Genomic DNA, 14,916 nt, shown 5'->3' on the forward strand with positions numbered 1-14,916 from the left:
AGATATTTAGTATCCCGTCCCACACTCCATTCCAGTTGGTGGCGGTTGCGCACCAAAACGTTGCTTGGCAACCGTCAATAAAAAAAAAACAGGAAGAAGAAAGCAGAGCAGCGTAGAAGAAGAAAAACGATGGGAACTGTTTTTCCGGAAGGAAGAAGTGTATTTGTTTGTTTTAATCGAAAGTAAGATGGATATTTGGTGGCCACAGACTTAGAAAGACATGTTTTGTTCTTTCAGCGTGCCTCTGTGTGTTTTTATGCAGTGTGAGCGGACTCTTCAGTTTTAGCTAGAGTTAGCCCGGTGGCTAACATCCCATAGATCGCAGTCGAACAGAGAGAGGCGGAAGTCTGTTTTTTTCTTTGTCCATCGTTGACAGCGCAGCTCCGTGAGGGATGTGGAGGATAACTGCACAAGCCTGCTGGGTTCTGCTGTCCATCTGCTTTCTGAGGAACTTAGTTTTTGGTTGGTTTCAACAGAACAGCGGGAGACCCCAAACGCAGCACAACGAGCACCAGAGCAGCGAGTCGGACAGTGCGGATCAGAGCTGCCTCTGTCATGTAAGGACACCCTACAAACGGGTTTTTTTAGCCGCTTTATGTGAAAATAGATTTGTTTTTATCCAGAATTGCGTGTTATTACGTTGCTACCTTCAGTTCTGTCTCCATGCAGCATTTTGTATATCAAATATTGACGGTGCAGGTCAGGATCTCTGGTCTTCTGCTACCCTGCAACTTTTCTAAGTCCCAACTTCAGTTCTGCTTAATCGAAAGAAGCAGTTCTGGATCAGAACCTCTGATCCAGATGTGCTGCAGCAACTCTTCAGTGCATGAGCCACCTCACTGCCACACAAAGCCTTGTTTTTGTCTCCAACAGCATTCGGGTTTTGTGTGGGTGTAATGCTTTTTTAATTTCAGCTCAAACAGGTCTCACTCCCACGAACAAGTCCAAATCGTGGTGTGTTCTCATTGGCTGCTTCCGCATCTTGCCCTGTGCCTGCTCATGGGATTTGTAGTTTTTACTCTACTGTGTTTTACTGCTATATAAAGGGCACAGTTCCCCCTAAAACTACAGTCAGAGCACTTCCGTTAGGCGGGGTTTGGTTGTTTTGGAGGTGGAACCGTATCAGGGGTTGAGCTTTTGGTTAGTTATGACAGCTCTGCCTACAGACGCACTTCTGCTCTGCCCCAGCATATGGAGAGCAGTTTCACCACCAAAAGGGAAACTTTGTTAATATCAGAAGAAGGAAATGATGCTGAGAACAACTGGGTACTCTATTATGGTGCTGGCTTTCAGTGGACTGCTGCACTCAGAGGTCAGCTGTACTTTAATTTTTCATGCTTCTGTTGCGATAACAAGACAAACTGGTATTCCTGAGTGTCTGCTACACCTGTGCTATTTATATCTAGTTATACAAATGTTATTGTAAGCTGTCTTTAGATTGTTTTGTAAGTTTATTTCCCAATTCCTAAAAGATAAATTCAGACATTAGTTAATTTCAACATTTTGTTTTTATAAACAACAACAACTAAAAAACCAACTAAAAAAGTAAGTTGAGTTTTCATAAAGAGTTTAATGTGGTACTATTATATGGCCGCTTAATAAACTTTTTATAGTTCTTCATTTGGGTCTAATAGAATCCCTTGTTGGTCACATATGTTAGCTTCTTGAGTAATTAATCAGTTTGATTCTGAAAATGAAACACTAACCTGACCTGTGAGTCGACAAAAATGACTGTAACGTACGTTACTTTTTGAAACCTCAGTAAATAATTTCAACCTGTGGAAGTATTTCCAGTAATGCACTCACTCACTGATTTTCATCTGATGCAAATTCAGGCAGTAGAAGTTGCCAGAGACGCAGCGTAGCCAACGTATATCTGACCAGGAATTCAAAAGCTTTTCTTGTTTGAAGATTATCGCATAAATGTAAAAGTTTTTGATGAGATTATCTCAGTGTTTCTTCTCTACAGTGAATAACAAAAATAAGCTGTATGTGGTCCTGCTGCTGCTCTGTTTACATCAAAAATTTGAAAATGCATATACATTGTTTTTCACTTAGAAAGTAGGTTTTAAAGGGAATATAAGTAATCATTCCACTATTTTAAAGATAACTAACTGAAAAATGTTACGCTTTGATTTTGTTCAGGGGTTTAGTATCTTGATATCTCAGTTCACTGTTCACAAATTTGGCTGTTTAGAAATGCTTCTGTGTATTTGTGGAAAAATATGTTTCAGTTTTGAATAATTTTTCTTTTTTTTTTGAGGAACCATTACACATTTTTCATTGTAAATGCCTTAAACTTTAAATTTCAGGTACATTTTGTCATAAATTTGAAGATAATTGTGAAACTAATTCAAATGATTTATAAAGATTCTGTAAAATTGTTCTCCATGCATAAAAAAACTGCATTTATATAGAATTAAAACATGGTTTGTCATATTTGTACTAGAGCATCCAAGGAGGAACTTTCTTGCTGTTTGATCAGGAAATCCCCTTTAAATACAATATGTAGCCGATTTCTAGGATATCTTTCATTCACTTCTCAAAAGTACAAAATACAAAAATGTATTTCATCATCTTAGAAATCGTACCACTTCCTTAGACCTTATCAGTTTATCTCTGTTTCTCAATTAGTTTCATTACTATAAAAAGACAGTTCTTCCGTGTTTTACTCCACTCAAACCACATGTTGATCACTTCAGGGTTTCTGGAAGTTTCTGTGTGTTGAAACCGAGTCGTTCTTTTCTGCTTTTTAAACATGTTCTCTCCGGAAGATGGATTGCCTTTTTTTAAGCCATCATTTGTATTACAAACTGAATTTGACTGCATTTTACTTTAACTAGGGTCATATTGAAATGTTTGTTTATGAGGATGAATTTGCGTTTATAATTCTGAATAAAAACTGATGGTTGTTGTAAATTGGTACCTCTTAAAGAGTTAGGTCAAATGTTATTTTTTCATTTTACCAGAAGGTATTATTGATGTTTTGGAGAGGCCCAGTCAAAGTCCTGATTTGATAGAGAAACTACATAGAGAAATTTGAGTGACTGCTTTAAGCTCATTCCTAAAGATAACGCATCAAAATATTGAAAACATTCAAAGAATGGTCCACAATTATATGAAGTGTTTTATTGTTATAATGCTAATAAAGAGATTTACGTCATTATTGAGAAAGATTGCATTATTTGAAACACTGTGCATCCTCGTTGTGAAGCCTCTTTAATCAGAGGCTTCTTCAGCTTTGCTGTAGCACTGACTGCTACAGGAGAAAACTCCTGACTACAGCCATTGGCATCTACAGCAACTCTGCAGAAACTTGGATAAAATGAGTTACAACATTTAATTTCCCTCTGGGATTAATAAAGTGTTTGAATTGATTTAATAGAACATTTAACAAAAGTCAAAACACTTTTTTTTAAGTTGTTACTTTCTGACAAAGTCAAACTTAGTGGTTCAACCAAAATAATTAAAATAATTTAAAATTGAAATATTCCAGGGGTGTGAATAACTTACCTGTACAAATAAAATTAATCTTCATAATTTCAGTATTGGATTTTTAAAAATGTATTCCATATGCAAACATTTTCATCTATGTATATTTTATTGCAATTTTTGTTTCTTAAGTTTCAGACAATGTTCTTAGCCTTGTTCTTCTAATCTCAAACAGTGAGTCAGGTATTTAAGCATCAATTTGGATGAATTGCTTTCTAGTTTGTTAAATCACTTGTTGAAACAAAGCAACCTGTTTACCCAGACCTGGGTGTGTTACAGCAGATTTTCATAAGAAAGAAAACTATACAACCTTCTCTAAACATTTGCTGGACGTCTTAATGTTCTCTGGTTTAGGTTTTTGTTGCAGTTGAGGCTCACCTCAGCGTTAGCATGTTTGATCGAAGGGGATTTCTTTTAGTTTTTCTGGGCTCCGATAAGAAAACACATTTGTGTGTTGAAAGTATTAATGATGGTTCAAACTGGTGGTGGTTTGTGTGTCAAACCTGCTGTTGCAACACAACTCAGCTCATATCTCCTCCATCTCTTCTTTTGGTAAATTAAATGCTAGAATTTCACAGTTCTTTTAGTTGCATATTATTTCCTAAATATGTCACTTGCTATTGTGTTCCAGTTTATCATTCTCATAGATGTTTAGGACATTATGACATTTCATGGGCCTTGATCAACCTACTGTTGTAGGATTTAAAGTTTATTATGAACTTTTCTTAAAAAAAACAACAATACGTTTAGAAAGTAAATAAATCTCCTGGAAGTTTCAGCTAATTTGCCTTGTTTATTGTGCTCTGCTTTAGCTCACAGGGGTTCTCGATGACTGCTTCTGTGATGTTGAAAGCATTGACGTTTTCAACAATTTCAAGATTTATCCTCGCATCAAGAAACTGGCGGAGAGAGATTACTTCAGATACTACAAGGTAAGCGGATTATGAATCAGTGTAATTTATGTTCAGAGCTATAAACATTATCCAGCAGGTGGAAATAAATATAATCAATGGAAGGCGTTGCATTCGTCACTGGCATAAAAAGTTGTTTATTTTTTAAAGGTTTACGTCCTAAGAGCTTAGAGGTTGTGTTTTGCATTTCCATGGGCTTTGAAATCACACTTGTTTTGTTTTATCACTAATAAAATAGAAGAGAAATATAATTTATTGTCAAAGAGTGAGAAAATCCAGGTGTAATAGCATTAAGATAAGTGGGAGCATACTAATTCAAACAAAGGTAAAAGTATGCCTGTAATCCAGGATAATTCGATTAATCTTGTTTTTCAAGATGTAAGTTTTAAAAAATCTACAGTTTTTTTCTCGCTAATGCGCTCTTTGGGATTCCATGGTTAAGAGTGAAGCCTATCATCTTACTTGGCAAGCGTGTTTCAAAATAATGCAAGAATAATGAGTTTATTGTTACCAGAATAAAGTTGTAATATTGGGAGAATGTCATAATTTTACGAAAACTCCTGCATAAAAAATAACAAAATATCAACTGTGTGTTGAGCATCTTTTGAAGTTATACTTTGGTATCTGTTTTACAGATGAGGAAAAAATTTTAACACATCATCATCAAATTGTTATCAGCAGCAGGACTTTGAAACAATTGAGCAAACGGCTGAATATTTCAAAGAAAGAACCGCAGAGCTGCTGAAGTTAGATCCCAATAACTACAGAAACCTTTTTTCTTCAAAAATATTTTTTTTCTCATCATTTTGAGATGTTCTGGTAAAATTGCGTCTTCATTCTGCTACTGTTATGACTATGTTGTCATAATTAAACAACCAATTTTGTAGTCTGGCCCTAATACAAGGGGATTACTGAAATAAAAACCCCTTTTTAAAAATATTTTCTGTCTTTTGTAATTCCATACCAACTTCCATGTTTATTTTTTTTTAAAACAAAGAGCCTCCATGTCAGTTCTGCACATTGAGTCCGTTTATATATCCAGCCAAGCGTAGTGTACTTGTAGAGTTAAGTGAGTCTTGAATTCTAGCTGGGAAGCCATCGTGATCACCAGAATGTCTTGTAGACGCAGTGACTCCATGTTTGCTTTTTCCCAGGTGAACCTGAAGCGTCCATGTCCTTTCTGGCCCGATGATGGACATTGCTCCATCAAAGACTGCCATGTGGAGCCCTGCCCAGAGGTCAGAGTTCACCCACACTCGCATCACATATTCAGTCAGATGAACTGGAAACTTATACCACTATTTAGTTCTATGCAAGTTATCACTACATGCAATTTTCAGTTGATCTGCTGAAGTTTAGTTATGTTTTTAATTACAAATTTTTCATAATTAGAGTCGGTAAGTGATATATTTTATTAAATTTAGATAAGGGGAAGAACTAGTTAATTCTTCTTACTCCTTTTCAAACAAAAAAGTAGTGACAAGCAAATTATTGTGTTCTTGGTTATGTATGCAGATCTTTTCTCATGTTCAGATGGCTGCTTGTTTCATTTTGTCTCTTGAAATAAATTAATGAATGAAATAAAAAATATGGTGCTGACTTTGTTGATGTTGGTTTTGCAGAGTAAAGTTCCTATTGGCATCAAGTCTGGAAATTACAACAAGGTAAGAAAACCTCTTAAAATAAATTTCTATTTACAACCGTGCGCAGAGTTTAGCCGTCTGATTCGGCTGTTTTAATTGTAATGAACCACATCGATTCTAGAGAACGAAAAAGCCAGAGGAAACTTTTAAATCAACCCTGATTTTCTTAATTTCATTTAATTTCTTTAACAAAGTCACATCTGCACCTGCACAAGTTGACAATCGTAACCCCACTGTTGACAGCTTAGCAACAGCAACAACAAAGTTGCTAAGTTTTCAACTTTTCAGACAAAAAAAATCAGCATTGGGCAAATTCGAATGTCAGGGTTTTTAAACATCGACAGATTGACGACTGGCCGGAAAACTGCCATTGGTGACCCCGAATTTCCAGGTTTCTTCTTCTAGGAAGAAACTAAAAAAAAAAAAAAAAAAGTAAAGCTATCGTCTTCACTTTCTCTTCTCACAAAACCTAAATCAAGCAAATGAAAGTGTTCATGATGGGCCTTAAATAAATTCATATAAATATTTATAGACTGCATGTTTCAGCCTCATTATCACAGCTGTTTGTTTTTATAATGGTGGAAAACGATTCATTCTCTAAATTCTTGAAAAGGGGTGGGATATTAAAATTCAAATCTTGACGGTTTGTCCAGGCAAAACAGCTGAAAATCAAAAATATTTGTTCTTTTTTTGTAAAATAGAAATTACTCACAGGCTGAAGCAGTTTCTGATTACTTAAAGGTGTTGAAATTCTGCTTGTTAGCTCATGCTAACACATGCTACCTCCTTGTGTGTGTTCAGTACTCCCAGGCAGCCAACACAATGTCGGATGAGGCTGAGTGTGAGCAGGCCAATAAACTCGGCGCCATCAACAGCACCCTGAGGTCAGACCACGCACCTTGACCCTCCTCTGTTTGCTGCAGGTCAGGGGTCAGACTCCTGCTGGAGATGCTGCGTACCCCGTTTTCAAAATGCAAAGGGATTTTAGAAGCAGGTTAAACAAGTACCTGTGTCTCCTGGACCCTGACACAGCTAGCGCTCCCTAAAACTGAACAATGACCTTTTTAAGTGAAGCGTTGTGATATTATTATTAGTAATACTTCCTTTAACTGATGCCAGATGGCAGTGAGTTTATAGAAAAGGGAAATCATCCTCAAACAATAGAAGACTAACTGCTAGTTTCTCAGGTCTGCGTCCTTTACAAGCCAATATGGCTGCAACTAGTGATTATTTTAGTTATCGATTAATCTGTTCATCTGATTAATCTGATGATTAGTTGTATAAATTGGCACATTCTTCAGATTTTTCACTAAGCTACTTAAGTTTTCTATACAATATTGGCAATTCATTAAAATATGGAAATAAACCAATTCCATTTTTAAATAAGTAAATTGATATTTCCTAAAATACAATTACATGGCATTCCTTGAGTAAATTTGAACTGGGTGAAGCTAAAAACAATGCAACTTGAGGAGTTTTGTGTAAAACATATTTACAATGTTTTTTTTTTCCTCATCTTAAATGCAAAATGTAAATATATTTTGTACAGTTTGGATTTAATTACTGCTCTGAGTATATATTTTTCCCAGCAAATTGCCTTTTTTAAGTCTGTATAGTTCAGTTAGCAATTAATTTACAAACAATTATTTCAATAATTGATTCATCAAGATTACTGTGATTAATCATTGAGCCTTAATGGGGATATAGGGTAACTTACTTTAAATGTTCCAACATGTTTTGGGTTCAGCTCTGATCTTAATGACGTTCTGCTCATCAAAGTGTCTCGTTTCTGTTTTCACTGGTTGAACATTTTGAACATTTGGGATCTCTAATGATCGATGCATTCACTAGGTCTCTTTTCATTCATTTTAAGTTTGTCTTTGTTACAGTAACCAGAGCAAAGAGGCCTTTGCTGATTGGGCGAGGCACGATGATGCTCAGGATCACTTCTGTGAGCTAGATGGTAAAATCCTTCTTATTCTCGCCTATGAATTAATGAAGACATTAATAAATAATTTCTGACATATTCTGTCTCTCATCACTAAGATGTTCAGCAAACAGAAATAATTCGGTTGACGCTAATATGTGTAATATCTGTGTCTAATATGAAATCTGTAAAAGATATGAAAAAGCTGAAATAAACAAAAGTAGTTAAGGGATATTACTATATTTTAAAGTTTGAATGCCATTTCTAGCTGAAAGTATGTGGAAGTAGTTAGGTGTGAAAGGGTGTAATGTTTGTAGCAAAAAAGTCTTTATTGGTGGGAGAAATAAGAACCACAAAACATTTATATATTACCTTGTATGGATTATTTCAGATGAAACCTCTCCAGATGCAGAGTATGTGGATCTGCTGCTGAATCCAGAGCGATACACCGGCTATAAAGGGGCTTCTGCATGGAGGGTTTGGAACAGCATCTATGAGGAAAACTGCTTCAAGTGAGACCAGCCAAACATTAGTGCTGTCACGTTTCATTCAGGGTTCAGGCTGAATTTTAGCTTCAGAAAGCAAATCTGCTAGATCAGGGGTCTGCAAACTTTACAATCCCAAGAGCTAATTTTGCTATTTGCTTAGAGCCACAAACATAACATGACTTTAAAACCAAATGGCTTGTTTTTATAACGCATAACATATGAAACCTGCTTAGATTTTAAAATTACAGAGCAAAAATTACAATTTTGTTTCCAAATTTAAGACATTTCTTTCAATGTAGTTTGCATCCTAGTTCATCCATTATTATTGCACAATAAATGCAATTTTTTGGTGGCAATGTTACAATTTTACATTTTAAAATATTGCTCAGTTATTAAGCAAGTTAAGAGCCACAGGGAGGCATCTAAAGTGAGCTAGATGTTTGACAACAAAACTAAGTTTTTCTTATTTGTCTGTGTGTGTTTAATAAATGTTTTCTTTTCTGTGGCAGACCCAGATCAGTGTACCGACCTCTGAACCCTTTGGCTCCCAGTAGAGGTAAGTCAAGTCTAAGTGTTTGAAGTGGAAGGCAAAAACTGGGAAACTGGGTTTAAAATCACCTGATGGACACAGGCAGAACATTCAATAATAAAAAAAAGAACCAACTTATTTTGTTGATTCATGAAGTCAAACTCAGTTACATTAATGGACAAAAACAAAAACATGCTAGGTCACATTCAGGCTGAAGTGCCTGGATGGTGGTGTTGGTGCAGGATGAAGTGTAAACCTGCATCATCTGATTAACTGTTGAATTAAGTATTGAAACTGCAAGGCCTGCAGGGGGCCTGTGACGTCAGAACCAGTCGCTCAAAGGACTCCATGACCACAGCCAACCGTGTGGCAGGTCTGGAGTAATTTAGTCCTGTAACGGAGCGCTTTGTGGGGACCAGGATGTTGATGGAGCGTTTGAGACAGGAGGGAATCTCACACGGCGTCAGAGATTGGTTAACGTTGGTCTTTCTTAAAACTCTAAAACAAAAACAAAAAACAAGTAAACAAGAAGAGTGGATGCAAACTAAAAAACAGTTTAATGAAACGCTGCCAGGTCCATAAAGAGCAAACATACAATTTAAATAATAAAGTGACACTAATAGAGATTCAGTAATATTCTGAAAGACCCATTAGAAAGAAAACTAAACAGTAATAATGTCCAACACGACACAACTTTTGTTTTTATTTGTAACCAGATGCACCAAGTAGTAAATGGTTACGCATCATAACTGCCCAAACATAAAAGTAAAAAAAGATGTGAGCAAAAATCCTTCCAGCTGCACAGCATTCAGAACCAAAGAGAATAACTGTCCAAAGCTCATAAAAAAAAATAAAGTCTAGAAAATTATTAGAACTAATGCAACAGAGCTGCTCTTACATTCTGCCACCATGAGCAGCGCAAAAATAATATTTAGCTTTTTACTTGATTTAAGTTCAGCACCATGGACAGCACTGCCACAGAAACCATGTTCATTTGAGACTGGAGCAGAATCTCTGGCCTTGTGAATACTGAAAATTGGTGGTCATTTTAACAATTTTAGTGCTGCCTTTACTGAGGAAACATATTATGTTCAACATAAACAGAAAATCAGCACATATTAGATGTTCAGAGTTATTCAGTGACTTTTAATTTCCCTGTTCTGGTCAGAGACAAGTAAAAAACAAACAAAAAAAAAAACACTTCAGCAGGGGACAGCAGTCAGTAAAATCAAAGATCTCAATGAGATTATAAACCCTGGGTCAGCCCAGGGTTTATAATTTGTTTATACTGGGGTTTTGATTAAAGGTGATTAAAATTAGATTTTATCATTTGACAAATTGTATTTAGTAACAGTATGCATACAAGAGTTAGGGATGCTAGTTGGATTGGACAGAAAAACCCGAGTAGTTTGTTCATACATTAGTAGTCTAATGTACATTTTGACATGAATGCATCATGGGGGTAAAACAGCCACCACAAAACGAAACATTCCTCATTAAATTTTATTGTTTTAATGAAATTAATGTAAATTTATTTTCTTTATTGCTCTGTTTTCAGGAGACGATGATGGTGAGTGAAACAACTGGCTGCACAACACGTCATTTTTAATTGTGAACTCAGATTAAGCATCTTTTCTTCTGTTTCGGATGCCAGGGGAAGGCTTTTACAAGTGGCTGGAAGGTCAGTTCATTTAATTCTAGTAATTTTATTTGATTCACATTGCCACATTTTAATTTTGCTAGAGTAATTTTATTTTAAAGTGCCACTACTCTTATTTGAGTAAAATGTCTGGATTCTCTTCACCGAAAGAAGAACAATCATCACACACACCTGCAGTTTTTGTTAAAGTTTTGTGAGTTTTATATTGAAAGAAACAGATTTGGAAACATTTTTATTTTGCTTGGTTTTGTAATTATGTTATCTATATTAATTATTTTAATTTTGATATTTAAAATACCCAAATTTCTACATAGCTTTATATTTTGATGTATTTTATTATGTAATTTTTGAATGTTAAGTGTTTTGATCAGTTACCTTTTACCAAATATTTTTTTTTTACTTTTACTTGAGTAATTTCTTGGATGGCGACTTTTAACTTTTGCTAGAATAAAGATACATTGAAGTGGTTCTACTCTTACTTGAGTACAATTTTTAGCTGCCAACTTCTGCCAAAAGCTAACAGTCATTTCCCTGACAGTATTTTCTATGAGTCACTTCATCAAGCTGGAAGCTACAGAGATTCACAATCACATTTCTGCAGGCTCTTAATATGATCATTTATAACGCAGTAGGCAGAGAGAAGCTAGTTTAGATGGTTTGAATTTAATCCCACATAGTTTTGGTGTTTGCAGTTTGATGAAACTAAACAAACGCTCTTTCTGTCCAGGCTTGTGTTTGGAAAAAAGAGTTTTCTACCGACTTATCTCGGGCCTCCACAGCAGCATCAACATCCACCTGTGTGCAGAGTTCTTGCTGGACGGTATGAACATAGACACACCCTAAAACACTAAATCCAGTCATAATCCACAAGATTCACAATAATTTATTTCCCTTTTTTTGTTTTCCAAGAAAAGACTTTCTTAGCAGATTCATGTTATGAATGCCAACTAATTATATGGGGCATGGTTATAATGGTTTTGGATTTTTCATTATGGTTTACCTTTATTTTGTTGTGAGTTTTTGTGTAATTCAGTTGTTACACTGTGATTGCTAGTTTTTAGTAGTTAAATATTTAGTTTTAGGTTACTTTTTAGTATTTACAGAGGTAGTTTTAGTTTGTGTTTAGGTGGAGAATTCTTAAAGGTCAAAATATTGTATTGTGATTATGTTTCTATTGATTGGTTAATGAACACTCAACAGAAGACACCGTTTTTAAAAAAATCTATTCAGTCTAATGATAACCAACTGGTGTTTTCTCTCAAGTTTTGTTGTCGCCATTTTGCACACTAGCATAAATGTTGCCAGGAGGATTATGGGATGCCGTAAAGTTTACAGTTGACGTAAACTGCTTGTGTGGGGAAAATATCTGTTTCATATCAGTTTGAAAGCTAATAAATTGATTGATAAACACAAAAAAGAAGAATATTATGTCTGTAATTTCAGTATGTTTTAGTTAGTTTTATAAACATGTTATATTTCCAATTAGTTGTAGTTTTTCCCTATAAATTATTTCAGTTAATGACATTTTTTCTCCATTTCATTTTTTGTTATTTCGTTAGTTTTGGTTAAGTATAATGACCTTTAAATGGAGGGGTTTCTGTCTGTGATGTCAGAGGGCTGGGGCCGTCCGGCGTGGGGCCCAAACATCCAGGAGTTTCGCCGCCGCTTCGACACGGCAGAGACAAAGGGCGAGGGCACGAGGCGGCTGAAGAACCTCTACTTCCTGTACCTCATAGAGCTGCGCGCTCTCTCCAAGGTGGCGCCATACTTCGAGCGAGCGATCGTCAACCTGTACACTGGAAGCTCTGAGGAGGACGGAGAAACCAAAGAGCTGCTGCTGCAGATTTTTAATGAGATCAAGTAAGAAATCTCCACAGACTTTCCACTAGCTTTGATACCAACGTGCATTATTTGTGGAATCTCATGCAGACGTGCTGGTAATTATTGACACAAGGCTACTAATTTTCTCAACTTGCATCCTCTTCAGAAGCTGCAGATTAGGGCTGAAATTATTAATTGTGATGAATCAGCTAATTGTTTACTGGAGCAGATAAACTATAAAAAAGATAATTTGCTGAAAAAACATCACCATCAAAGCTGTAGTAAGCTGAAAATGTACAAAAAATGTAGACATCTTGCATTTAAGATAAAAAAACAACAACTTATTTTTCTGTGAATATATTCTACCCAAAATACCTCAAGTGACCTAGTTTTAGCTTCACACGGTCCAATTTCCTTTAAAAAAAATACTATTAGGCACCTTTTACTATCCAATTATTAATCCATTAATCTAAAAAATTATCTCCAAATCAGCTCTACACTGTATTGATGTTACGTCAAGCAGAAATGGCTGATCGTTTTAGCTGCAAATGCGTCCTTTGTTACAAATGCCACATCATTGCATTTTAAGTAATAAAATGTTTATTTTCTTACTTAGAAGGAATATTTTTTTTCTTAATGTATTTCTAGAGCTGTGTAAAAAGGGCTAAATGAGAAATCTGTAGGATGTTCCAATATTTATTGTCCAATTTTTATTGACAATTGAATAATCTACATATTATTCAATTGTCAGAATAATTCATAGATTAATCAATAACTAAATTAATTGCTGTTGCTTTAGATATTGTGAGCCTGTTTTTACAGTTGTTGGTTTTTTCCTCTTCCAGAAGTTTCCCAATGCACTTTGATGAAAAGTCCATGTTTGCCGGACACAAAATAGAGGCCAAGACTTTAAAGGTGAGACTTAAAGCTACATTAAGTATAGAAGTAAATAAGTTTGCATGGTAGTCGTAAATTTGGTTTGAAAAGCAACTTCAGTTGTGATGAGTCAAGAGAATAGCAGCTCTCCTTGCCAGAGAATAACGCTAAAAGTCCTTTCCCCTGACAGCAGTGGGCCATGATAGTCGACCTGGGCAGGCAGCTACAATCCCCCAGGAAGATCTTAGTCGTAACAGGATTATGTTTGATAGTTCAGAGGGGCAAAAGGCAGCTCCATACATAACCCCCTTCACCCTCCATATGTAATGTTGTTCTTGAGAAGTGACTTACCCCAGACTTGTCTGCAGAGTTTTGCATCTTTTTGTGAACATGTGAGCATTGTGAGGTCGTCTAGGTGAACAATACTTATTTTAAAAGTCATGTTGAACGGTTGATGTGACTAGAAAATGACAATATAAGTTAATTTACCGATAAATCCAGCTTAATAAATTAACTCTGAACATCTGTGCCTCCTTTTCTGTCATTCAGGAGGAATTCCGGCTCCATTTCAAAAACATTTCCCGGATTATGGACTGTGTGGGCTGCAGTAAGTGTCGGCTCTGGGGAAAGCTGCAGGTCAGTCTCTCTCTCTCTACTCATTAGGTTGTTGCTAGGTAACAAATAAGTGAGTGAGTTGATGCCACCAGAGAGGTTGTGAAGCTAAAGCCTTTCCTCTGCCTACATCCCCCAGAATGCTGTGCGGTTCTGGATCAGAGTTTAGTAAAATTCGATCGGACGTATTTTCTATTCATATTGATCACGTGTGTATAGTATGACGGACTATTAAGGCCAGGGTAAAAAAAATAAATTAATTAATTTACATTTTGTTGTTGGAGAATAAAGTTAAAATATTTCCAGAATAAAGTCAAAATATTTTCAGAATAAAATAAAAAGTATTTTGAGAATAAACTCATAACATTGTGAGAATGAAGTCAAAGTAATACATGACTAAAGTTGTAGTAATATGAGCATAAATTCAAAAATATTATGTAATAGTATGACTTATTTCTCTTTTTTTTTTTTTAGCCTGGCCCTAATACTCCATTGTGGTATTGATTTTATTGTTTAATCATCCAGCCCAAGTGTAAAGTATTATATAGGTTTTCAGTTGAAACATTTATTATGCTCTTTATGTTCTGCTGTGAATGTTGGTTCATGTGGTTGGAACATCTTTTAATTTTCACTTTAACTTTTCTGGAGTTCAGGTTGTAGAAACAGTTGACTTGATGATATGTCAATAATTTTCTTCTAATCTGTGTAAAAAGTTTTTTTTTCTGCCAACTTAATCAGCTTTCTGTTGCGTGCAGACTCAGGGTCTGGGCACGGCTCTGAAGATCCTCTTCTCTGAAAAGGAGATCCAGAACTTATCAGAACACAGCCCGTCGAAGGGCTTCCAGCTCAGCCGGCAGGAAATAGTGGCTTTAATGAACGCCTTTGGCAGGTAGGTTCCCATAGCAACCGTTGCTGTGTGGCTAAACAGTCCAGTTGGCTCAGTGTAATCTTTCTTTG

At 35.8% G+C, this 14,916-nt stretch overlaps 1 protein-coding gene across 1 annotated transcript in view; it reads left to right on the plus strand.

The window, feature by feature from the left end:
- Window positions 1-71: 71 nt before the first annotated feature.
- The window catches only part of ero1b (endoplasmic reticulum oxidoreductase 1 beta), a 16,736-nt gene continuing 1,891 nt past the window's right edge, over window positions 72-14,916 (plus strand). The window contains exons 1-15 of the mRNA XM_016677769.1: window positions 72-557; window positions 4,305-4,424; window positions 5,558-5,641; window positions 6,026-6,067; window positions 6,848-6,930; window positions 7,936-8,009; window positions 8,365-8,485; window positions 8,971-9,017; window positions 10,549-10,560; window positions 10,645-10,671; window positions 11,378-11,470; window positions 12,264-12,510; window positions 13,317-13,386; window positions 13,897-13,983; window positions 14,715-14,848. Of these exons, the coding sequence (XP_016533255.1) occupies window positions 393-557; window positions 4,305-4,424; window positions 5,558-5,641; window positions 6,026-6,067; window positions 6,848-6,930; window positions 7,936-8,009; window positions 8,365-8,485; window positions 8,971-9,017; window positions 10,549-10,560; window positions 10,645-10,671; window positions 11,378-11,470; window positions 12,264-12,510; window positions 13,317-13,386; window positions 13,897-13,983; window positions 14,715-14,848 (1,406 nt within the window). The 5' untranslated portion in view covers window positions 72-392. The remainder of the gene's footprint in view (window positions 558-4,304; window positions 4,425-5,557; window positions 5,642-6,025; window positions 6,068-6,847; window positions 6,931-7,935; window positions 8,010-8,364; window positions 8,486-8,970; window positions 9,018-10,548; window positions 10,561-10,644; window positions 10,672-11,377; window positions 11,471-12,263; window positions 12,511-13,316; window positions 13,387-13,896; window positions 13,984-14,714; window positions 14,849-14,916) is intronic.

This window comes from Poecilia formosa, unplaced genomic scaffold (assembly GCF_000485575.1).
Source record: "Poecilia formosa unplaced genomic scaffold, Poecilia_formosa-5.1.2 Scaffold164, whole genome shotgun sequence".
NCBI classification, from domain to species: domain Eukaryota; kingdom Metazoa; phylum Chordata; class Actinopteri; order Cyprinodontiformes; family Poeciliidae; genus Poecilia; species Poecilia formosa.